This window comes from Conger conger, chromosome 4, assembly GCF_963514075.1.
Source record: "Conger conger chromosome 4, fConCon1.1, whole genome shotgun sequence".
NCBI classification, from domain to species: Eukaryota; Metazoa; Chordata; class Actinopteri; order Anguilliformes; family Congridae; genus Conger; species Conger conger.
Window position 1 is genome coordinate 7,679,733 of NC_083763.1, and position 26,208 is coordinate 7,705,940.

Here is a 26,208-nt window from a genome sequence, read left to right on the forward strand (position 1 = left end):
AGGCCATTAGCACCTGGTTCAATACATTTCTCCCTACCTAGATGATGCTACACCCAATTATAGTATGGACTACCAAGCAGGGGCATACATTTGGTTTGACGAAATACCCACTTCATATTTTGAGCATCTCACTGTCTTGTTTGTCCCAGCAGTGAATTTAATTGTAAACTGAAGGGAACAAATGCTTTGAAAACATAAATGCATGGGTCAGTGAATACAGGCTCCCTGGAAGGGTGGGGGGGAGCATATTTTTATCTGCATATGGATAGTGTTTGGTACATTTAGTCCTTGTAGAGGAGAAATTAAATTGATGGGTACGCTAAAGTTTGATTCACAAGACAAGATGCTTATTTAGTGACCATTTAACCATCAAACATTTTGCACTGCAGCCACACATTTGTATTGGATTCCAACATGAATCATTAACAAAACCGCTTGAGATGGACATTTTAACAAGGTCTGAATACTTGTATCCACAAAATAGTGCTCTGATTTTAAATCAGATCTGTGAGAATGAATTGAACATCAAACTTTACATTTAAAAAATTGTTTAATTCTTCGGTTGGGCTGCTTAGCAGCGATCTCGATCCCTAGTGCCTGTGAATCCATGATTTTGGTCTTCAGAATTAGGCAGCCCTCTCTGTTCAGTCTGCAGATATACACATCTAAAGACTGTTCTCTAACTTAACTGTGGTCCACGTTGGCTGTCCATATGAAATAGACTTCACGCCCAAGCTCAATGAGACAGTGCTTTGAAGCCCACCAATAGAGTAGAAACCCATTCAATGAACAACAAGTGAGCAAATGGACACCCTGCAGAATTCACTAGGCTGGCAATGTGAAGTGAATAAAATGATCCTCTTCAGTCTACTGGATCTCCTTGATTCCTTCACTCCAGGTGATTCTGCTAAGCACCATAGGCACAGTGAGTGCCTGTCCAAGCCTGCCTTGCTTCGGTACTGACGACCATGGGGTCACTGTCTGGGGAACACAATGTCGTAGGTCTGGTTGTAGTGTTCCACAAAGTGCACCTCTAGGCCCTCTGTGATGAAGTCTGGGAGGTCAGAGAAATCTTTCTTGTTCTCTGACGGCAGAATGATACAGGTCACGCCAGCTCGCTTTGCCTACAAAGGGAAAGACCGTATTAACAATATGTAGGGTAGTAAAAAAAAAAAAGATTCCGGAAAAGATTTGCATTAAACCCACAAGCACAAAAAAAAGAATTATGTAAAAAGGTGTTGAAACAGGACGTGAAAAATGATGGGTATCAGAAGAAAACCCAGGGGTGGTTATATATCACTTGTCACCAAGTTATTTGCTAGTCATCACTGAATAACTCGCATCAATTTAACTGCAAAACTGGCCAGATCTATTTTCCTTATTCAAATACAAAAATGGGAAGTGTACAGATCCTACTGAGCCTATTTGTTTGTCATAGGAGGAGTGCTTCAATTAGAACAGATAGAAATGCATGGATTTGCCATCCCACTGACTCACAGCAATGGTCTTCTCCTTAATGCCGCCCACTGGTAGTATTTTGCCCGTTAGAGATATCTCCCCTGTCATGGCCACGTTCTGCCGTGCTGGGATGTTTTTGGCCAGAGAGAGCAGAGCGGTAACGATGGTACACCCTGCACTGGGTCCGTCCTTAGGAGTGGCACCCTGAGGAGACAGTGATATCATCATCATCACATACTCGCATGAACAGAAAGGTGGTAAAGGTTGAGAAATACACATGCTGGGTCTGAAAAAAAAGGTAAAGGTTGAAAGAGTGATAAGGATTGATCTCAAATGTGTTTTTCAAAGTAACTAACAAACAACAGTGCAACCTCCATTCGTCGTACTGGAAATGAGGCAACATTTCTATGATCCCAAAAAAAAGTTCAATAATTACATTACATTACATTACATTATTGGCATTTGGCAGACGCTCTTATCCAGAGCGACGTACAGTTGATTAGACTAAGCAGGAGACAATCCTCCCCTGGAGCAATGCAGGGTTAAGGGCCTTGCTCAAGGGCCCAACAGCTGTGGGGATCTTATTGTGGCTACACCGGGATTAGAGCCATCGACCTTGCGTGTCGCAGTCATTTACCTTAACCACTACGCTACAGGCCGGCCCAATAATACAGAAAGCACCCGTGTTGCAGAAGCACACCCAAGTCACGTTCCTCACCTCAGGTACGTGCAGGTGCAGGTGGGACGCCACCAGGAAGTCATTGTCCGGCTGCTCCTTCATGAGGAAGGAGCGGGCGAAGGTGTAGGCTATCTTGGCGCTCTCCTTCATCACGTCTCCCAGCTGCCCCGTGATCTCCAGCGAGCCCTCCCGCGGTTCGTCTTTCCGCGGCGGCTCCCGTGGGCGCCTCAGCAACGTCTCGATGAAAAGTGTGGTGCCGCCTGAGGAGGATAAAAAAAGAAAAAAGAAAAAGCAGAGCTGTAATTTCACTGTAAAACCATACAACCAATATATCCTCAAACAAAGGAATGGCTGTTAATTTTGGAGGTGTTACCAGAACCACAAAAACTGTAATACTAAAACATGGGATTCAAAATGACTTCACCACATATAGGCCTTTCACACCGGCAAGGCTCCGTGCTGGTTGCCGAACCTAATTTTGAACCGGCCGGCGCGTTCAAACCAAAAATAAATTGGTTCGGAACCTGAAAAGTTGGTTCTCAGCTGGAACCAAACAATAGTTGGTTTTTCCTTGTGAACCGTGACGTCATCAGTGGGAGTGTCATATTCCGCCTGCATTGTGCATTGAGCAATGCTCTCCGTTGATGATGGAGGGCGGTGGAACTTTGGTTCTGCTTAAACTAGAATGGACGTGGGCTGGTTCGGCAGAAAGCACCAAGGTTCTGAGACTCCAGAACGGAACCAGAGCCAGAACGAGAACCAAGTCTGTCTGAAAGCGGTAATAGTCTTGGATGTTTTCACACTGGTCTGTCACTTCCCATCTCCCACGAAGGTGGTAGTTTAGACATACAAATCACTGCATTTGCATAGTGCCCCACTTTACAGTAATGAGGGGGAGACTCGCCCCAACCACCACTATTGTGTAGCACCCACCTGGGTGATGCATGGCTGCCATTTTGCGCCATACACTAGCTGAGGTGGAAAGGGAGAGAACAATGTTTGCCAACTGAGTCAGTAAGATTATTAGGTCTCAGGCTGAAAGACCCAGGTTGGGACACTGGGGAACCCCCTAGTCTTTGCAAAGAGTGTTATGGGATTTTTAACAACCACAGTGAGTCAGGACCTCGGTTTAAAGTCTCATCCATTTGACTGATATCACAAAGAATGCTAAGTGCCATTCACTGATCCCTCACCCATAGCAGTCCATGCCAGGCCCATGACCACTCCAGGTGGTGTGACATCATACATCCTGTCCACAGTGAAGATGGGCTTCCCCACAAAGTCCTGGAGGTTGTCAGGTGTGATCTGCACGGAGCTCTCCTCACCGTTCACGATGCGGAATGCCACCTTTCTGAACACCTTTGAGGATGAGAAATAAACAACAGTGCGTTGTAAACATGTCCAGATGGTACCATTTAATTCAGCTGGATGTGGAAAGGTGTCATTTAGAATTCATGAGTATGAGGCTCATTCACATGAATGAGATCTGGAAGGTTGGTGGTTCAAGCCCCAGTGTAGACACAATAAGATCAGTGCAGCTGTCAGGCCCTTGAGCAAGGCCCTTAACCCAACATTGCTCCAGGGGGGACTGACTAATCAACTGTTTGGGATTAAAGCATCAGCTAAAAATAAATGTAAATGTAAAGTTCACACTTTACACTGCACTGTATGAAGTATATATATAAATATATATATATATATATATATATATATATATATATATATATATATATATATATAAAAGACACATGCTGTTACAATAGTTTTTTCTTTCACAATGGAAAGATTCTGATTCTGTCAAGTATAATTATTCCCGTGGGGCTGTCCTGACCTTTTCCACTTGTTTCTGTAGGTTCCTGACACCACTCTCTCTACAGTACTGTCTGATGAGGACGTTCAAGGCCTCAGATGAAATGCTGGTCTTCTGGTCGTCCAGGCCACAGAGAATTTGCAGCTGAGGCACCAGATACCTCTGTCAGATAGATGAGTGAGGATGGGACAAATAAGTAACACGATACACCAAACTAATGTCTTAATAAAATGTCAACACTGTACATACAGTAGAGTAAATACAGTTAACAAAGGACATGCACATGCAACTAATATACGTGGACCAACAACTCCAGTATTTACCAATTAGAAATTGGTCTTCATACATTATGACATTTGCCATGATAAAATGTAAACTGTTTTTTTGTCTGTAGAGCAGTGCATGCTGGGGGTACAGTCCTATCCTCCGCAAGAGGGGCTTACCTCTGCAATGGCCAGTTTCTCCTGGGCCACATATCCAGACACATTTATCATCTCCATACGGTCCCTCAGAGGTTCTGGGATAGTGTCCGTCACGTTGGCAGTGCAGATGAAAAGGACCTGGAAAAGAACGGTTCCATTTTGTGTGAGGTCACTGCCACAAACAGTGTCTGCGCTCATGGACGAATAGGGACTATGTGGACTACACACCTTGGACAAATCGACAGGCACGTCCAGGTAATGGTCGAGGAAGTTGGCATTCTGCTCTGGATCCAACAGCTCGAGCAGTGCCGATGAGGGGTCACCCTGGTAACCGCGACCTATCTTATCAACCTGAAAGACATACAGCCCACAGCTCTTCTCAGACTTCACACTTTTGGAAGATATTCCTGAGACCACTGCATTGAAATAATGAAACAGTATCCGATTGAAGGCTTTAACTCCATTAACACACAGGTGTCATGAAAATGACAATAAATTGAATCACAATAGCCATGTTAATCTTTGCCACTTTCATGTTATACATATTATAACCTAATGTCATTTACTTGATTTCACTCAACTTGTCTTTGCCATGTCTAATCCTATCAGGGCAAGTACATTTCTCTTGTGTCCTACCCTTCTGTGTACCAACAATTACCTCATCAATAAGGACCAGGGGGTTTTCAGTCTTGGTCTTCTTCAGACACTGAATGATCTTCCCTGGCATTGCACCAACATACGTTCGCCTGCACATCACAAAGAAATAAAATCAATACTCTCAACTGATTCCTGATAGAATCTACATTGCCCCTCTTTTTGAGAGTGGTCATGAACTGATACACACCTGTGGCCCTTGATTTCGGCCACATCCGTCATGCCACCCACGCTGAAGCGGAAGTACTCCCGGTTTAGCGCTCGAGCGATGGAGCGAGCGATGCTGGTCTTTCCAACGCCAGGAGGCCCATAGAAGCACAGGATCTTGCCCTGAGTGGAGCCTCGCAATTGGCTCACTGCAATGAATTCCTGTGTGACAGGGAGATGTAGACTATCACTTGACCACTTTATCATTTCGATAAATTTTTCCACACATAAACAGATTTCAAAAAATTACATTTCCCTTAATGACTTCAAACTTATTGACTTCAATCCTGCATTCCTGTCTGAGAGGTACTGGCCAAGAGCTTAGCTTAAAGGTAAACAGAAACCATTTGGTATCGTTTCAGTTTGAGAAAAGGTATGGGTCAATTGCAGTGTGCTCAGCTGGAGTTTAAACAGCAGGTTTAAACCTCTAGACCACAGATCTGCAAACCAACTGGAGCAGATATCCAAAGCTGTGGACTAAGATAAACTATTCCAGTTGAAATGCAGGTTTAAACCTGCAGCTTAAACTCCAGCTAATTACACTGCAATTGACCCAACAAGTCCAAAACCTGCTTACCAGGATGCGCTTTTTTACATCATCCATCCCATAATGATCTTCTTCCAACACCTCCTTTGCCCGGCCCAGCTCTAGGTTTTCCGCACTGTTTTTACCCCACGGCATGGAGGTCAGCCAGTCCAGGTAATTCCGTGTCACACTGTTAAAATTCAGGAGCCACCATGGAAGTCAGAAGGAAAGAAAGTAATATTATTAGAAAGTAATATCATACAGCTGGATGTGTACTTGGCGATCAAGTTTAAACGCGACCCAGTTCGCTTATACCCATGAGAACAGTAACAGACCTATTTGATGAAATAAATTCATCAAACACATAATAGAAATGCAGACTGGAAAGAATGGGGGCGGCGGGGGGGGGGCTGGGGAGGCCACTGACTTGAACTCTGAGGAGTGGTTGTCCAGTAGGCTGAGTTTGTTGAGCTCCTCGTTGATGACGTCCATGACATGCTGCGGCACCACACCCTCCTTCAGCCTCTCCCGGAACTTCTCCTCGATGGCGTCCTTGTCTTCCTTCTCCAGGCCCAGCTCCTTTTTGATGATCTTCAGCTGCTCCTGCAGGAGATACTTCCGGTGGGTCTGCTTGATCTTCTCTTCCACCTGAGGTGCGCAGGGACAACACAACATGGAGCACAGCCAACAAAACAGGTTGCCTTTCGTTGGTCCGTCACAAACAGTCCAGTAGAACGGGCCATTGCCATATCTTAAGATACCCATCAAGGCTCATTGAAGGCAAATCAGAAACAGCGACAGTCTGCACATACCTCTCTGCCCAGGCGTTGTTGCAGTTTACTGAGCTCGTATTCCTTCTTCAACAGAGAAAGCGCCTTATACAGCCGCTTGGGAATCTGCACAGTGGACAAAGTAGGAAGGACATTACGACTATGGCCTGTCCAAGATCCATACAGTGCACGCATATACAATTATTGTATTTATTTGTAATTACAGTTGTGCAGTATAATAGCAGAAAAAGACGTGCTCAACTCAAAAACGTATTGAATTGCTTATGGGTTTTATCTGAGAATTAGCCCAGGGATTACACAGTGTAAAAAAGGAACATCCAGTACTCACAATATAGATAATTTAATGTTTTCAGTTATAAATGTTTAATAGTCATAATGGTACCCCCGATTCACTCACGTTAGTCTCTTCCAGGACATCCTGCAGTTCGTGCGATTCTGCTCCAGTCAGTGCAGCTCCCATGTCACTCAGGTAGATGGGATTATCTACTACTCTCTGTCCAGCCTGCATCATCTGAAGAACGGACTCTCTGGAAATGTTCAAAAACAGTTACAGCGAGCTCAAAAAGTATTGGCACCCCTGACAAAAAAAAACCCCAATTCTAAACAATATATTTATAGACAAACTCGAAATTCCAACATGTGATAAATACTGTGCTATATTAATGTTTCAATGGAACCAACAAAAATCATTTACTGATTAAATTAAAAATCAATTTCCCCCAAATCAATGTTTCACAATTATTGGCACCCTTAAAGATTATTGTAAATAACACCTACCAAAATTAAACCAGGTATTAAATTCCACTTATTTAAGTTTATCTATAGGTTAAGGAACTGTATTGAGTGATTACATCACTTCCTCTCTCACTAGGGTATAAAAATGAGGTAACACACATGCAATATCACTTTGTCATCCAACACCATGAAGAAAACAAAAAAATCCACAAACAATTGAATATACCACTGAGCACTGTCAGATCAATTATAAAAAAGTTCAAAAGATATGGAACTGTTGAAAATCTCATGGGTAGAGGACGCAAACTGCATCTTGCCCCCCAGGATACTGAGGAGAAGCAGGAGGTGAGAGAAGCAACAAAATCCCCAAGGATCACAGTGAAAGAATTGCAGGCCTTGGTGGCATCTTGGGGTCACCAGGTTTCAAAAAGCACCATCAGACGCCACCCCCATAACCACAGCCTCATTGGAAGGGTTGCCAGAAGAAAGCCTTTTCTGTCCACAAGACACAGAAGAAAGCGCTTGGAGTTTGCCAAACTTCATTTACATTATGACTGGAACAAGGTTCTCTGGTCAGATGAGACCACAATTAAATGTTTTGGTCAGATACAGCATCGGTATGTTTGGCGTAGGAACAGAGATGCATACAAGGAGAAGCACCTCATACCCACAGTGAAATATGGTGGTGGGTCAGTGATGTTTTGGGGCTGTTTTAATTCCAGAGGTCCAGGGGCACTGGTTAGGAGTAATGGCATAATGAATTCCAAAAAGTATCAGGCAATTTTGGCTGAAAATCTGGTTCCCTCAGCCAGAAGTCTGGGACTTGGTCGTAGGTGGACTTTCCAACAAGACAATGACCCAAAACACAACTCAAGATCCACACAGAAATGGTTCTGTGACAACAAAATCAACGTTCTGCAATGGCCATCTCAGTCACCAGACCTCAATCCAATCGAAAACCTGTGGGCTGAGTTGAAGAGGTCAGTTGATAAGCACAAACCCAAGAACGTAAAGGATCTTGAAAGGATATGCAAAGAGGAATGGTCCAAAATCCCTCCAAATGTGTTCCTTAATCTTGTCAAAAATTACAGGAAGAAACTCCATGCAGTTATCCTTGCCAGAGGTGGTTGCACTAAGTACTAGGTGAAGGGTGCCAATAATTCTGAAACCTTGATTTTGTTGAAATTTATTTTTTATTAAATGATTGTTATGATTTTGGTTGTTTCCATTGAAACATTAATAAAGTACAGTATTTGGCACATGTTGGTGTATTACCTTTATAATTATATATATATTTTTTTTAAGCCTTGTTTGTGCATTGCTGGTGAGGGGTGCCAATAATTCTTGAGCCCACTGTATATAAGGCTTCCCATGTATAACTCAGGTTTTACCAGTTCATACATACTGTAAGGTAAAGTACAGGATTGCATTCATTCATTCATTCATTCATTCATTCGTCAACAATATTACCTGTAAAGCGGATTTAGGGCAATGATGTCACGAATGGTCTTGACAATTTCTGCAGTCAGAGCCTTGGGAGATAAGCAAAAACAAAGTATTATTTGGTTAACCCTGACTGTTCACAAAGTAAAAAGGAAGGTCAGAATCTGTGCCTTATATTTGTTTGCTGAAATGAAATTCAGACACCCTTCTTAAATGAAGAGTTATCATACACTGGAGGACCTACCTCAGAATGAAATACAAAACACAAAATAACAAATCAGAACTGTCAGAAAAATGCGTTACAAAACGGCTGGCAATACCTTGACCTCTTCCGTAACCTGGAAGTCCTCGTGCTGCACGTTATCCACTTCCACCATGAGTATTTCCGGAGACGGGGGGGTGATAGACTCGATCACCAGCTCCGCCTCCTGGACGCGCTCCTCCATGGCATCGATCAGCGTCGAGCCCTCTTTGCGCTGTCGTTTCGGTTTGCGCCGTGGGGCCTTGGACGAGTCGGCCTCCAGCTGGGTGCCAGCGGGGGGCTCGTCAAGGTCAACCGCTAGTTGCTTGGTGATATTGATTCTAAGAGGGGGGGGGAAGAAAGCATAGAAAGACAACACCAATAAGAAATTAAAAGGAATAGGACATCCCCGAACTAGCTCCAGATCCAACAGAGTCCTTAATTTGAAATAAAAATGATCAACAAATGGAACTGGGGATGTATTATTTATTTAAAATGATCGTTCATCCGCTTTTTGGCCATTTTGTCTGGTGCAAAACAGCAATAGTACATTAATTGCTGCCAACATTGTGCCCTTAAAATAGGGCCCAGTGTATTTAAAAACATGCAAGTATTATGGACATATAAACAAGAGACCCATCCCCACTTCCTCACTGATAAAGCATAAGCTGCATTGTGTTAAACAAAGTGCATTTTACAACTTGCACACGTGATAGTTAAAGTATACATGTACTTAAACGTGCAATTCTATGTATATACATGTACTACTAATATATAGTACTGTACTCTACCCCTAAAGGCCATCTTAGAGTTAGATTACCTACCTTCGATGACCCATGACAATCATACGAAGTTTATCGCCCAAGTCCTGCATCTCATGGATCTGCACGAAGGTACCAGTGGTGTAGATATCATCCAGGCTTTCCACCACATCAGACTCGTTACTGAACCAGAGATAAAGAATGGGAGATGTGACGTAAGTGAAAACAAATCAATCTGAACATACAGCATAATATTAAAAGCGAATCAACGCATAATGGCCTTACGCGTCGTCCTTCTTCAGAAATACTCCTGCGTACGGCTGGGCTAGACGCACTTTCCTTCTCAGTAGATCCACCAGTTGCTTATTCTTCACCTGATAAAAATTGCAATCAAATACATAATGTCCTCAGTTTTGGACACAGTTACGCAACCATAACTTTTGATAGAGTAACAAATATTTGACATCCCAGTGACAGTATCTAGAAAATGTTTCAAATTATCTCACAATTTAATAAAAATTATGTGTGGCACTGAAACGCTGCGTTTTATCTACGTGCCACAAACAGTGAACGTTAGTTAGACATATAACTTCAGGTTACGTCAGCGTGTTTAACGGACTAGTCCACAAATATCCGGTCTATTAACAGTCTATTCACAGTCTATTAACTGAAGTCTGATTACCTCGATTATCTTGATGAAACGTGGGAAAACCGGGTTTCTGCTGACAGCGATCAGTGGCACGTTGGGGAAAACTTCAGGCACCAGCATTGGTGTGAGAGCCGTCATTTGTGGGGACGCGTATGCGGCTCCTCCATCGCCACCGTCCCCTGCCTCATCTCCCCCAGAAGCGCTGCTGCCTTCCCCATCTTCTGAAAAACTATTGCCGCCGCTGCCTCGGTTGCCAAACAGATACCTTTTCTGGTTACAGAGACTGACATTTCCACATCCTATATCTGCTACCCCAGCCCAAACGCTTGAGACCTTGGTCCATTTGCTTGGATACGCCAGTCTCCTTGCTCCTGTCAATGATGCAATAATCTTACCAAACCTGCCACTGCCTACTGATAGTTTGTGAGAAGTCCCTTTTGTAGTATACAAACGTCTTGCTGCCAACTGTTCGCTGGTAGCGAACAGATCACTCCGGAGAAGATGTTTTGTGCCTGTGTTTAAAGCCCATGGCTTTTTTCTAAATAAACTACCCGCTCCGTCCCTGCACCCTTGTCTCCACGCACCCAACATTCTCATGCAGGTGGCCATATTGTATCTCGAGTTTTCCACGAGAAAGAGAAACTTCCGTTAAAGCTTGATTACGCCTACAATGAAACTCCGCCCATTGTGTCAAAGCGCAACCAATCAGAACTGTGAGCGCAACTAGGGGGCGTAAGCACAGAACGGAAGTAGTTTTTTTCCTCCCTGTAGGGATCATATACAGTTCAATTGTATTGTTGATTTTGAAGTAAAAATTAATATACTTCTTGTTACGTTCCATTTTGCAATGGAAGTCCTGAAAATCCTTTATTCCCCATTTTGAATGATCCAAAATACATATAGTCAATTTCGTTTTGCTATACAGAAATTCCAGAATAACGTATTTAGTCTGGTAGATGAATAACAGAAAGGAGATTAACTTTTCTCTGCTTTTCATTCAATAAAAAGATCAAAATATAAAAATGCTTGGCGGGATGACTTTGTGGGCCCAGCTACTACAAATTAAAACTAGCCTAAAACTGGCAGTCTTCCATATATGACCTGTACTAATCTTAACTACTGTGTATTCAAATAGAAACATAGGATATGCAGCAGGAATGCTGAAACGTGAACGCCGTGCTTTTTGTCCTGACCAACTATTCTGGCTTAACCAGCCACATACCGTGATACTGAACGTATCTTCAGTATCACGGAAATGTAAAATTATTTCACCAAGGATGGATAAGTGAGCAGACTCAACCTGTCACTCAGAAAAATGTCACACTAAATAAGTTATTTGGCTAATCAGAGAGCAAAAGTTGGCATGGATTCCAACAACACTTTTTTATCACAAACAACATAGCACAGTTAAAGTCTAATTCCAAACACCACTACAGTATTATTAAGCATTAACTGAATAACAGAAAGCTATGAGCGATAAGAATACTCCTTAATTGTTCATAGCGATTTCATTAAATTGTGTTTCTTAAATTAAGAATACACAGAAGTCGTAGCTTCCAATAGGCCTACGTAGTCTAAATGTTTCCATTAATTAAGAACCCACTGAAGCGTAACAAGTGCTAATCAGGAAGAGAACAGCTGATTTTCGTTCACAGAATTAATAGACACCATTAACCAATAGTATACTTTTCAAAATGGGAACCGTTTGTGCGGTACTTAATATCTCAGGTCACGGCCAGCCTAAGAAAGACACGAAAGTAAAGAGTAAATTTGATGTAAAGAGGCATTTCAAATCCCGTTTTAATTATTACGGACTATCACTTAAGGATTCCGATATCAAGTGAGTTCATTCATATGTCTAAAATGCCCCTCTGCCGTTCAGTCGTCTAAGTAACATTTGTCTTTGCCTAGTATGTTCTCGTCGTCCGAAAGAGATGTCCTGCGGGCCGGGCTGAACAGCTCCGAACTCTTCACAGACTCCGAGCCACACCTGTCTCTGTTTCCTGAGGACGGATTATACGACAGCGTGGATGGGTGAGTGATGGCTATGCAATATTTATCCGTATGATTACGACTGCAGCGCCTAATAATTGTCCAACTCAATGCAGAGATCTATAGTCCTACATTACGCATCAGTGACTTAATGTTCAAACGTCGGAAATGTCTACAAATCTGGGAATAGAAAATGGAGGGAGGAAATTGTTTTGAGTCCTATTTTTTACTGACTAGATTACATTGTAGTATGAAATTAACTTAAATTAGCTGCCTTTCTGTGCCAACTGGAAAAGGCAGCTAACTAAACGTTTCTAACTAAACTGGACTACTGACTGTACTGTCACTTTGGGCCTTAGAAACCACACTTGAACCTTTTTCTATACTTCACATCACGTAGCACCAGATCAGTCTGAGGACAGCTTCAACATGCTTAATGAGTGTAGCCTAGAAAATTTGAAATCCCGTATCCATTTCAAACAAGCCTCAACCAATGGTGTAGTGTGTGGGTTTTCTCTATCTTGTAGAAGTTCCACTGAACTCCCTGACTTGTTTGAAGAAGACTGCTATGAAGGTGACGCCTGGAGTCTACCAGTTGCAGATTTGCAGCCGAGAATTACTGCCCAGCTGGAGAGCTACCTTTCCAATGAGAATTTGACTGAGGATGCCTTCCTCCTGAAACACGTGCAGAGGAACAGAATGGGATATGTTAGCCTTAAATTGCTAACATCCTTTAAAAAGGTAAGCCTTTGTCCAAGGTCTACATTTAGAACGAGACGTGCGTAGAGTTACCACAACGTCATAACATTTTTTTCAGCATTTTCCTTGCCAACTTATTGTCATGTCAGTTGTCCATCAGATCCTGACAACTGACTAGTGAGTAGTGCCGCCAGATGTCCACAAGCTTGTTACCTGAAAATTGCTGATTTTTAATTCATGAATATACCTGGTCCAGTCCATCAAAACAACTCTCCGAATAGTGCAAATCATCAGGCTAGACCAGGGGTCGGCAACCCTGGTCCTGGAGAGCCGCAGGGTGTGCTGGCTTTCGTCTCCACCTTGAAATAAGCAACCGATTCAGACCCAAGAAACCAGGTGAGGTGAGTTAACTGTGTAATCAACGGCTTTCATTGATCAATTAATGCCAAGTGACAACGAAAGCCAGCACACCCTGCGGCTCTCCAGGACCAGGGTTGCCGACCCCTGGGCTAGACAATACGGCAGTATGGAATCAAGAGAGAGGCAGGTTTTAAGCTGTCTTTTCCCGTGCTGCAGATTCGGGAGCTGACACGAGACTGGCGCGCCACCCTAGCAGCGGCCCGGAGCTCGCGGCTGCTGGAGGTGAACGAGGAGGGGACCAAGGTGCGCCGGACGGAGCCAGTGCCGGACTGGCTGCTGTGCATTCCCACCACGAAGCTGCTGCTGGCCTGGAACCTGCTGGGAGAGCAGTCGGCGGAGGAGGCCGAGCGTGGGGTGGAGCAGCAGGGCCTGATGGGGACCGCCATGAGGCTTTTCGGGTGCTACGGCACCATCTCCTCCCTCCGCATCCTGCGTCCCGGCAAGGAGCTGCCGGCGGAGCTGAGGCGATACAGCAGCAAGCACCTCGAGCTCGGCCGAAAGCTCTGCGCCGTGGTGGAGTACGAGTATTTGGAAGGGGCCCGTAAGGCGCACGAGGCCCTGCGGGACGAGGGGCGGTCGAGCGCGGGGAGAGGGGTGCGAGTGGCTCCCCTGGGAAACCGGGGCGTGCGGAAGCTCGGCTGCAGCCAGGACCCCACTGGGGAGGAGTCCGAGGACCCCGAGGACGACGGGGTGTTCGCCAAAAAGCCGAACCGGAAGGCCAGACGCTACCCGTACACCCTGGAGGATTCCGCCCTCTGCAGCTCCTCGGAATCGGACTTCGCCCCGGCCTCGCCCCGGCCGAACCGCCGAGTCTCCCGGCCGAAGGCTCTGTACGGCAGCCCCCTTACCATCCCGCTTGTGTCCTCCCACCGCTCCGATCCCTACTGCAATCCCCTCGCCAGCCCCTTGGGGAGCCCCCTCCTGCCCCGCAAGCTGTTCCCAGGCGGCCATACTCCCTCTCCGCTGGTCACGCCAGAGTTCAGTGGCAGTCCTTTATCGAGTGGCCCTGGCAGCTTTGGCCGGAGCAAGTACTCCGGAGACTGTTCCCAGGACAGTGCCTGTGCAGGGAGCCCTTGGGTCTGGCGCCGGAAGACCACTGCCCAAGCTTACTTCCCCGAAAAAGGGTACCCCCACTCCCCTGGCCACCAGAAGAGGCCCTGGGGGGTGGTGGAGGTAGTGCGGCAGCCAAACGGGCCTGATGGAACCAGGGGTTTCTACAACCGTTTTAGAGGGCAAAAACTCTTTCACCTGCAGTAATGCCTCAATCTTTTGATTATGTTTCACTTGCGGTTTCTACATCTCCAACACTTGTGTGGTTAGAGCAGTGGTCACCAGCCCTGTTCCTGGAGATCTACCGTCCTGTAGGTGGTTTTCACCCCAACCCAAACAAAGGGTGCAGCATTCAACAGCTTCAGATCTCATTGAGCTGCTAATTCGTAGAGTCCGGTGTGCCAAATTAGGGTTGAAGTGAAAACCTTCAGGAACAGGGCTGGTGACCCATTACTCCCTGAGGTAGCACTTTTCTTAGCATTAGGCTAGTTTCACTGCTGATTTTGGGGTAAGAAGAATATGTATTAAGGGTCAAAACCAGGAATTGTAACCATGGGTTGATCTTGTGTGAAATGCCAATCAAGATCAATTTTGTATTAAAAAAAAAATATATATGTATATTAATAAAGATTAATTTACTTTTCTACGCAGCAGAGCTCCGCATTTGAAGTTGTCAGCCTTTATTCCATGGGAGGATCTTAATTGCAACCCTCAGTAGGTATAAGAAGTTCACAAGGGGAACAAGGGACTTGAGGCACACAAAAGAAAGAATCACAATGTTTTTATTAAAGCCAGTGTTAAACACATGTACAAATCATATCAAAGACAGATTATCTGTCTTCAGCATGAAAAAATACCAGAACCCTTTATCCAGACAACTCAACAGGACTTGTTTTCTTGTATAGCTTTGGCTTGACTATATTAGGACTGGAATGTTCAAGTTATGGTTTTCCTTTTGAACTAGAACATGAATATATTGTCTGAAGCTAACGTTCATTTGACCAGTCACTGGTGAAACCAGTGATCGGATTAAAATGTTTTTTTGAATCCCGATGGTTGTGACATTGCACATTCTCCCACTGTATGAATTAAGGCAAAAGGAGCAGAAACCAGCCATTTGATGGACAATTGACTATTGACATCCTGTGCTTGTGGGAATGTTGCCTCTGAAGTCACTGGAACCATGCAGTTTCCTCAGTTTATGGAACAAAATAATTTGCCTAAAATGCGAATGGGACAAAGATTTGCATAGAAAGGTAATGTCTTGGATTAACTGAACTGCAATGGTGTCCTCATAAGCGGCATCAGAAATCATTTCATGTAGATGCAGATAAAGAAATATTTCACAGATTGTACACACACACTTGTAAAGAACCAAATGCCATTTCAGATCCTCTGAATGGTTTTCAACAAGAAGTACAAAAAAAAATCCAAATACTGCTATCAAATTATCCAAAGCAATTGTATGTTTGGTTTATTTTAATGAGGCAAGCTGGCATCACAGAAATGTAAACACTGCAGTAGCAAACAAAATGAATCCTGGGATTATACCTAGTCTTTCCTTTAACACAGCTGAAAAAGAAAAAACATTCTTCATTGTTCGCAACTCACATTGTGTATTTTAGTAACATGGAACCAGATTTCATATGTGTCAAAACAGACTACAGGTTGACAACACTCATTAAGTGTTATAGTTTTATTTAAAATAAAAAAAAAGAAATGGGCAACTCTACAAATGACCTTTATACGCACTAGTATATCATCTATGCCGGCTGTATCCTGCAGCCGTATTGTGTAACACAGCCAGGGAAACCACAGGAAAATTGATACCTTTTGCTTCTCAATGTGGAATTTGAGCCATGATGAAGCAAACTGCATCGACTTGCTAAATAAAAAGAGAACTTTACATAAACAAAAACTGCCGATGACGGGGGGTAAAAATGAGCAGCGTTTTTATTTAACCCATTTCAATCCAATGTGCGTTGTCATGATCTCCCACGGCAAGCTGGTGGCATCTGGAGCAAAGATTATTCATGTTCTTAATATAGCCGCAAAAGTGTGGCAAATGTAGCCTAGACGTTTGCATAGACTGCTTCATCGAAGCAACTTCCCAGCCTGAAGACGGACCAGGTGATCGGAAACCCAAATCGCACCCTGTGCTGCTGGAATGCCCCTGTGGGTGCCACATCCCCACTCAAATTAACTGAAAATAAATTAGGCCACACATCCCCTATTTTTGCTTTGTATCGATTTGCTAGTATCATCGAGCATTATTATTAATCTCACCAAAAATGAAACAGTACCCTCACTTCACAAAATCCCTCTGATTAAAGTGCACATTGTGTACTCATACCACAAGTGGCAAAATTCATAGGAACAATACATTTCTACACTCTTGCTCAGACACCCATTAACACTCTCTAGTGATAATCACATCTAAATAATTGTGCTCAACAAATATCCTCATTGAGTGCCTTTAGGTAAAAAAACATCACTAAATTATGTGAATGCCAGGTGTGTAAATAGAACAGGAGACTATTTGTGTGAGGGATTTCTACCTTTGTTAAGGTACAATAGGTAATCTTTGTATTTTTGTGTTAAAACATTGTTCCAAGACCATTGTAAATCCCTTCCTATAACTGAAAAAGGCTCACTGACATATTGACTCACCGTTTTCAAAATATGCAGTTGACAGGCCGGCACTGTACCAAAACATTGTATAGCTGTACAATAATTCAAGCTCATTGGTTGAAAATTGGTTCTAATAGCCACAGCCAATGACGTTTCAACGTGTCAGCGTGTTCACAGAGAAGGGGGTGGGATGAACAATGTTGTGGTTTGAGTGCGTTTGTTGCGTAATTTCTCTCGTGACCCTTAGAAATCCGAAATTACCTATTGTACCTTTAAACGGAGTTGGACATTCTCATCCCTCATAATGTTGTTGCAGAGACAGGCTGTAAAGGACTTCATGCTTTGCTTTCCTTATCAAATCTTGAATTTACATGTAATTCCTTTTAACATTAAGATGATTGTAAAGAATGATCTGGTTTGAAATGAAAGCTTTGGTGAACAACGGTCTTTGTCTCCCTGAAAAGAGCCTGTTCATGAGAAACCCAGCTTCCATATAAACTCATGGTGGGTGCCATTTTGTTTCTAAAGATGGTCACTAACTGTACCCGTATATCACAGCTTCTGGAAAGGCCTATGGTAGTTGGTAAAGAGGAGGATACGTGCCAGGCAGCATATGGCATTTGAGTAAAGAGGATCTTCTTCCCTACATTCATCATCGTCATCATCATTATAGTGGTTCAAGTTTTCTCTGGGATAGCCATAAATGACATAGTTAAGAGGTTAAAATGTTTAAATATGATCCCTGAAAAGTGCCTCTAGCTAAGTCTAACTTTTCAATCAGCGGCATGACTAAAAATAAACATATCTATAGTTAAACTGTTTATGTACGTCTATGTATGTTTATGTTTATTACATTTTTACATTAATAACTGGACATTTTACCGGACATTCTTTCGTACAAGATTTAAGTTTTAAATTCAAATAAGACTGAACTTGAAGATTTGTGCAGCAAGCATTTGGGTATTTATCGGTTTACAAATGCTAAACATATAACAAGCAAATTGTTAATATATGTTGACTTTCAATAGCAATTGTACTGTGTATGAAGTGCATGATCAGTGCCATTTAAATATGCTGAAATTTGGGAAATGCCAACCAAGGCCACATAACAGTTTACAGACAATATTTACAGATTTGTTACTACAATTGGCCATCCAATGTTACATTGTTGTGTGTAAAATAATTCAGATTTTGCTGCCAACTAGAATTAGATTGAAGTTTGAAGTTAATGGAGTCAAATAAATATTTTAAACATGACTGAATGTCATTCTACAGATGAGATAAATACAGCATTATGAAAATGTACAGAATTTTCAACGGGGTGTGTGTGTTCATTCACTTGGCTCAGTCATACACTAAATTTTCATTAGAGGACCGGGATCTCAACTTGCTTCATCATGCCAACAGTTGTGTCTGCTGCCCCCCAACCTTTTAAATCCCTTTTAAAAGAGAAGGTTCTCAGCGTGCAGCTCTGTGTCTGTCTACACTGTTGCAACTTACTCAAGATTAGTAAAGTAAAACAATTCACAGCTGATGAGCGAACCGAAAATAATAAGAGGTGAGCATCATCTTGTCCCGAAAAACTCTGCGTTGGTGCTTCCTACCTTTCAGATGAAAAGCCTCGGTCAAAACCACCCCCACCCCCCCCACCCCCCAAAAAAAAAACAAAAAAACTGACATTCGGCTCTGACACGCTGTGTTACACGGTAGTTCCAAATACAATATCGTCTATATCTTGGTCGTCCATGTCATCCTCGCTGAGGGAAAAGTCCTTGTGGTTGACTATGCGGCTGGGGCTGCAGTTTGAATCGCCGTCAGTGAGGGATAAACTGACGGTCTCGATGGGACCGAGGACAGGGCCCAGCCGCTCCGCCTCGGCCATGTGCGACAGCATGCCGTCGAGTAGCGGCCGGCTCTTGCAGATATTGTCCAGCAGTTGGCAGCGGTGTTGCAGCTGCCCGATCAAGACATCCTTCTGTTTCACCACGTTATGGAACTTTTGAATGGTTTCCTCCGATTTACACAACTTCTCATGTAGATAGGCGATCTCCCTTGGGGGGGGGGGGGGGGGGGGGGGGAATTGCATTAGTATTCCCGTTAACTACAGTGTAAATCATAACAAGAAAATTAACATCAGTCAACCGTTCCATGTGATTTTGTAATTCATTCTATTTTCACCATAAATTAATGTACAAGGTTACCAAATCATAGTGTACTATCAAAAATATCTGGTATATAACCAAAAAGTGTAATATGATACTGAAACAATACTCAATCACATACGACTCCAGGTACAGCCTTTGCCATATGGCAGTAGCCTACAATAAGACAATGCTATGAGGAAAGTAAGAAAAGATGGCAACCCAGTATCTGTTATTTCAATTACAGCTCTTACATAATATGACACCAATTCAACCAAGGAAAAAAGTTGGCAGTTATTTTTCAGTAACAGCTGTGTTCCCAGGATAAATAAGCAAAGTCCGCTTTTCCTACCTATCCTTGACCTCCGCGATTTCCTGCGTAGCAGCCCGAAGTTGCTCGTCTTTTCGGATAAGGCTCTCCGCTTGCTCGCGCACGGTGTTCTCCGCTGCCTCCAGCCGCTGTTCAAGCTCTGCCACCCGCCTGTGCACGGCGAACAGGTGCGCATTCGCCTCCTTGATCTGCACCGGGGACGGCAAGGACATGTCACACGAACTGTCGCGCAAAACAACTTCTCGTCTTTCTCCGAGGCGGTTGCTCTGAAATTCCGTTAGCTTTCGTTGATGGCAGGCTCCTTTTGATTGAATTCGTCAGCAACACTTAGTGCATGCTGTGTCAACGGGTGTCTGGTTTTCATCTCATGTTGGGGTACGCCTGTTCATGATGAAAAGCTTTATACTGAAGATCGATAGCGACCAGAAACGAGTGATGATCGATAAATAGTCCTGATATCAAGACGTCAGCATGTGCAGAGAACATTGGAAACTGACCAGTAGTAGCCCGGTTTACAGAGTCTACAGAGAAAATATATATGCGAGGAAATACGCAGACAAATGAGCACTACTAAGATAAACACGTAGCTCGCTGCTAGCTTGCGGGTTTGCCAGTTAGATGCCCAAGTTAGCTACCATTAGCTAACGTTATGAACCCGGTAAAATAAATAAAACACAAACAACATGGTAATTACACTCCATGCAAGTACCCAGAACAACAATTCTAAATGCACTCCTTTTGTTGTTCACGTCGCTTGCATAAATGTAAACTTTCTCTTTGAATAACTTGCATTACTAAATAAACTTTTCCGCTAGCTTCCTTGAAACCTGTGGATTAGAGACTCCGGAAACACCCGTTCGTTTCTCTGCTCCTTCTGCGCTTGTGCGAACTGTAACCTTGGAGAGCGGTAGCTAGCTAAGACATTGCGCATGACTGTTAAGTCACCTGTCTGTGCTTAAAAAGCCGTCACCGGTCATTCACCTTCTTGTTGCTAAAAAAATCGTTTATTTTCACCCATTTTATCAGGTTTTACTGTGCTAGAAGCTATTATTTAACCATAATTTTACTCCACACGCTATACGGTTATGGAACAACAGATACATTGCATTTTGCACAACTCCATTAATCATAGAAACTGGTTGGAAAGAGACATCTGGTCGGTTATAGGCCACACCTTGTAGATTCACAAGGCACTAGGAACTAGGCTTGTTATTTTATTATCAAGTTTTTTTTTGTTAGTTTGTGATACAACTTATTCTGCAGTCAAATAGAATTTAACAAAGCTATCAATTCAATAACAAAAACTGCATACAAATACAACTTGTTAAAATCGTACAGTCTACAAAAGATATACAATCCCTACTTTTCCACCTCCTCATATTAATGGCCTTCCTTCATTGATAAGATATCAAACAATCTGTAATAAGGACCTGTACCCCCCAACTCAATAGAAACAACATTTTATCTATGTATAATCACTGAACAGTTAAAATGATTATACACACTGTTTCTTAAAGTTTCAGCCTTTAATCTCAATGTATTCCATGCTTTGGAATGCAGGGAACTCTTACAATTGACAACAGTCTGGAATTTGATGATGAACCCCTAGATTAATGCATTGGGTTTATACATAGACCTACTGTATACATAGCAGCCAACTACTATTTTTATGTTTCAACATAATATAACTTAACCTACCTTTATCCGTTGAATGACGAACACTTTGTGCTTGCACTCGAAGGGAGCAACGGATTATTTTCATTTCCTCCCGAGTAACTGAACAAAGTCCACAAGAATTGACCTATGGCTACGCGGCAAGAAAAAAAATGTAGAATGACCAATACCAGTAGGCCTATATATACAAATAGGCCATATATACCATCTATATCAATCTGAGAACACAATGCAGAATGTTTTAAATTATTACACATTTTTTAAGCTTTAATTCCTGTCACATCAGTGGATGTGATAACCTTATTTTATTTTCTTGAATTGTGGTGTAGGTTTCCACAAATAATACATGGGTCTTGAGATTAAAAGACTCATACAGGGGACAAAAATGAATTGCCCGGCCTTGTATCCCAGATATGAAAGACCAATTAAATTACAGAAACAATGTCACAAAGAAGCTTTATAGAGGAAGCAAATAGTAAAATTAGAAATTAGACAAAAAGTGAGCAATTGAAAAGCACTCAAACTGTGGTGGGAAACAAACAACAACAACAACATGAAGAATGTAGACTAAATCAATTAAATGAGGGATCTATCCATGTACGTTATTATTATGAATACTATTAATATTATTAATAATATGATTACCATTGGGCAGGTATCCCATATCTCGGCAGGTATCCCTTGCCTGTTCCAGCTTTTCTCAGGAATGTTTCGCCTATAATAGACGGAAATATAGCAAATATAGCACTGCTACTCTATCTTTGCTTGTGCTCAAAACCATGCGTAAATAAGAAAGACAAACATGCGACAAGTTTTTGCGCAGAACATTATGACATTCACATCTGCAAAATGCGATGCCAGGGTCTGCGTGTAATCCGCGCATCTCTCTGTAGGTGGCGGCAAAACGCCTGCTAAAATCCTAACAGAAGCGGAAGATAGAGGAAGATGATGCGCCTCCGATCTGATGCCCCCTTCTGGCCAGCTCGTGCAGCACAACTTTTCCGGCCACCTCACTGAATATATGCTCTATGGGCAGTCTACAAGCATCTGGTCCATTGGCTGTCTAATGCGTAGCCTACAGCCCCGAAACAGCAGGAAACAAAGACATCATGTTCAGTTCCTTCAACTGTTTACAATGTCAGGTGTTGAATGTGACTCATCCAGCCTCATCCAGCCTCGGCTGGGCATGACACTGAAACATTCGCACATTGTCTTTTTTCACTCATTGGCCATCAAGGCAAATAAGTTACTGCTGTACTGCATTTGCAATATACAGGAATGCAACTTAAAGTCTTTTTTTTGTAATAATATGTAAATAATTATATGTAGAAAAATAAAACATAACTTGAAAAATATTGAAAAAGCTGCCAGATGGGGGCGATATTAATCCACACATAACAGATTTATTGACATCGAACAAGAGTTTCAAAATGAATTTGTGTTTTGAACCCCCCCCCCCCCACAAAAAACCACAAAAAAACAGTTGTTTTAATTGAGAGAATCCTTCAAAAACCCAGTAGTGGAAAATCAGCGGGCCTTGCTTTGCCCACACCCAAATCCACTGTTTACATTTTTATACATCTTGCACATACTCTGAAATTTTATACAGCTGGAAATTTACTGGATTGACTGGATAATAACTTAGTCAGGTAATACAAGGCGAAACGGTGCCCAAACCCACAAAACCTTGGTCACGAACACCCAAAGTTCAAACTGTCATTTAACTTCCTGTAGCAATGTTCTGAGTGTATGCACCCTGCAATGTTCTGCCCATTTAAGTACTGATCAGAAAGGGTAAACCATTTGAATCTGGAAAAGAGTGGGTAGGAAAGGAGTGCTGACAAAGTAGAAATGGGAGATCCGTGCTTGCCTTGCAGTAAGGGGAAACTCCCCCATTTTGAAAAAGGCACGTGTTTTTAAAAGCCGGCTAGTTTATCCTAAAGGGACACAATGGGAGATTCCAAAGCGAATGGGCTCCAAGCAGATACGACCTTTTAAATGTAGCATTTTCTCATATTTTTAAACAGTATTTTTAATATAAAACTTACTCACACATATTCACACATTATGCCCTATAAACATCATATTTGTGACAAATGTTGTATTGTTGTATCAAACAAGAAATATCCGCTCTCAGCGTACAACTGCTTATTTTTCTAAGCAGTAATTTGTCAGTTCAGTGAAACACAGTCTGGATATATTATGTGTAAAATTTTGATGGCCTGGAATTAATAGGGGATCAGTATACTGATTTATGATTATACTTTATAATACACACTATCTGCCATCTTGCTACATTTTTACAAATTATTTTTTTCCATTTCTTTTCACTGCAGGATGTGGACCCATGCCAGACGTGATAGCATCTTGTTAATATCTTGTATGTTCACAAACGGTATGAATAATAACTTAAAGTGCTATTCAACTATTCGTTTTAACAGACTGTGTAGTACACTATAAACCCCAGTCAGTCTGAGGTAGCTGTACATAAATTGTGCCTGGGTACGGTGTAATATGCTGCTTGGGTGTAGCCATAACAAAAAAGTCTAACAAATAAATAAATGAAAAAAACGTTTATTGCTTTTGGCATTGGGGAAAATTGGTTGCACGTGCTCAGTAAAATGTTCAATGGTAAACCAGCTCTGATAGCATCCCATGGATACCCGTCTGTACTCTGTGTGTGTGTGCATTGCTGAACAAGAATCTTATAAAGGATACATATCCATCCAACTATCCATCTATTTTCAAACAACTTGGGCCAAGTCATTGTGGCCAACAGGGCAAGCAGAGCAGCCCCGACATCCTTCTCCCCAGCGATCTCAGGTCAGCTGGGAGATGTAGTCCCTCCAGTATATTCTGGGTCTGACCCATGGTCTCTGTCAGCTGGGAGATGTAGTCCCCCCAGCATATTCTGGGACTGACCCGTGGTCTCTTCCCAGCTGAATGTGCTCAGTACACCTACAGAGGCGGTCACGACTCAGTCACGACTGCTGTCTGTTCTGGCCCCACGGTGGTGGAATGACCTTCCTGTGGATGTTAGAACAGCAGAGTCTTTGACCACTTTCAAGCGCAGACTGAAAACTCACCTCTTCAAGCTGCACCTTTCCCTCCCTACCTCACTGCTATAATTTGCCTTGTGTATGCCATAGGTTATAAAAGCACTTATGTATGATTATTTGAGTGTTTGGGGTATTCTAGCTGGCAACCGTGGTATGCTAGTTGATAAGTTGATGTACTCTTCAAGGGTTCAAGTTATATCTATGTATATATGTGATCATGCAAGGACTTGGAACTGTACGTTCCTCTAGGGTCTTCAACGCACTTGTCCCTGGATAAGAGTGTCTGTTAAACAACTTTAATGTACAGAGAGGCACCCTGGGGAGCTCCTTATCAGATGGGCAGCCTATAGCATAGTGGTTAAGGTAAAATGACTGGGACACGCAAGGTCGGTGGTTCTAATCCCGGTGTAGCCACAATAAGATCCCCACAGCCGTTGGGCCCTTGAGCAAGGCCCTTAACCCTGCATTGCTCCAGGGGAGGATTGTCTCCTGCTTAGTCTAATCAACTGTACGTTGCCAAGAGCATCTGCCAAATGCCAATAATGTAATGTAATGTAAATGTAGATGTCTGGACAGCCTCAGCTGGTTCCTCTCAATACCGTGGAGGTCCTCCCAGACAGTGGCACTTCTTACCCTTAGCAGAGTAAGCCCCGCCACCCTACAAAGAAACCCAATTTCAGCTGCTCGTATTCGCAATGCCTCTCTTTTGGTCACTGGCCCACAGCTTCTGACCAAAGGTTAGAGTAGGAACATTACATTTCATTACAGTCATTTAGCAGACGGTCTTATCCAGAGCGACGTACAATAATAGTGCAAACAAACACTCAGAAACAAAGACTCACTGGTGAATTGAGAGCTTTGCCTTTTGGTTCAGTTCCTTCTTAGATGGATAGATGGATGGATGGATGGATAGATGCATATATAAATGTTGGTGTGGTACGCTTAGGATAATTGGCAATTGTATAAACATGTGTCCTCTGAGAAAGCTATCCTGTTCATAGACTGTGTATGGCTACTATCTCTGTTAAAAAGGAAGGCATAGAAACGATTGATGCAGCCAAGATTATATCATATTTAGAAGTCTTTTCAGTCAACCAGAGGAACAGGAACACTTGCAGTTTGGGACCAGTAGTTTGTGCAGCAGCTGAGCCTGCTCCACTGTGTTAATGTGAGGCAACGGGTCTCGAAACGGCAAACATCAAACGCCGCCGCCTGCCACATTTTCAGAGGCGCTCGAGTAGCGCGTGGCCGCGGCGGACCGGAGACGCCGCGCGCGGCTCCCGTGGGAGTCCCGGCTCGGGTCGCCGCGTCGCGAGCTTCACGCCCGAGAATTGGGACGTGGGATTAGCGCTGGAATACGTCCCGCGAGGGCACGGGCAGCCATTCCCAGCCTGCGAGTCACCGATGACTAACAGCGTACGAGAGCCAGAGTCCCATGGCACTCCGACTGGCCCCCGAAATACCTCTCCCGTCTCACAGTAGTAAACTGGGAAAAGCCCCAGACCGAATCCCTCACTGGCAGTATATCGTTTACACTTGTCACGCCGTGCAGCGGAAATAACTGACCTGGGGGTAGGGCCGGTTTTTTGGGCAGGTCTGTTTATTCTGTAACATATTGGGAAAGTTTGGGCTGACAGGGGTGTTCTGGCTGGAGCTGCAGGGTAGAGGCCAGGCGTACAGCTTTGCTGGGAAAGAGGGATCTCTCCACACCTGTCCCTGTAGGGGATCCTTAGATAATCTCTGCAACTGGCAGGAGGACAGAGCCGAGCATTAATGGCACAAAATCTTTATTGACGCACAATTACTCAAACGAAGCAAGCCGCACACTGGGGTGT

General features: G+C 43.2%; 3 protein-coding genes across 3 annotated transcripts; 1 reads left to right on the forward strand and 2 right to left on the reverse strand.

The window, feature by feature from the left end:
• Positions 1–325: 325 nt before the first annotated feature.
• On the reverse strand, positions 326–10,997 carry lonp1 (lon peptidase 1, mitochondrial). The gene is made up of 18 exons (XM_061238596.1): positions 10,410–10,997; positions 10,013–10,101; positions 9,791–9,910; positions 9,046–9,307; positions 8,753–8,814; positions 6,945–7,074; positions 6,569–6,652; positions 6,184–6,404; positions 5,808–5,946; positions 5,214–5,392; positions 5,028–5,115; positions 4,598–4,720; positions 4,391–4,507; positions 3,969–4,109; positions 3,331–3,496; positions 2,177–2,397; positions 1,498–1,662; positions 326–1,124 (listed from the first exon to the last, which is right to left on the reverse strand). Exons 1-18 carry the CDS (start codon positions 10,983–10,985, stop codon positions 975–977), a joined length of 3,033 nt encoding a protein of 1,010 aa, XP_061094580.1. The 5' UTR covers positions 10,986–10,997; the 3' UTR covers positions 326–974.
• A 1,044-nt stretch (positions 10,998–12,041) lies between these two features.
• larp6b (La ribonucleoprotein 6, translational regulator b) lies at positions 12,042–15,105 on the forward strand. Its single transcript, XM_061240514.1, has 4 exons — positions 12,042–12,216; positions 12,288–12,410; positions 12,896–13,109; positions 13,644–15,105. Exons 1-4 carry the CDS (start codon positions 12,071–12,073, stop codon positions 14,742–14,744), a joined length of 1,584 nt encoding a protein of 527 aa, XP_061096498.1. The 5' UTR covers positions 12,042–12,070; the 3' UTR covers positions 14,745–15,105.
• A 198-nt stretch (positions 15,106–15,303) lies between these two features.
• vmac (vimentin type intermediate filament associated coiled-coil protein) lies at positions 15,304–20,505 on the reverse strand. The gene is made up of 2 exons (XM_061240516.1): positions 19,662–20,505; positions 15,304–19,219 (listed from the first exon to the last, which is right to left on the reverse strand). The coding sequence occupies exons 1-2, from the start codon at positions 19,850–19,852 to the stop codon at positions 18,868–18,870; spliced, it is 543 nt and encodes a 180-aa protein (XP_061096500.1). The 5' UTR covers positions 19,853–20,505; the 3' UTR covers positions 15,304–18,867.
• Positions 20,506–26,208: the final 5,703 nt, after the last annotated feature.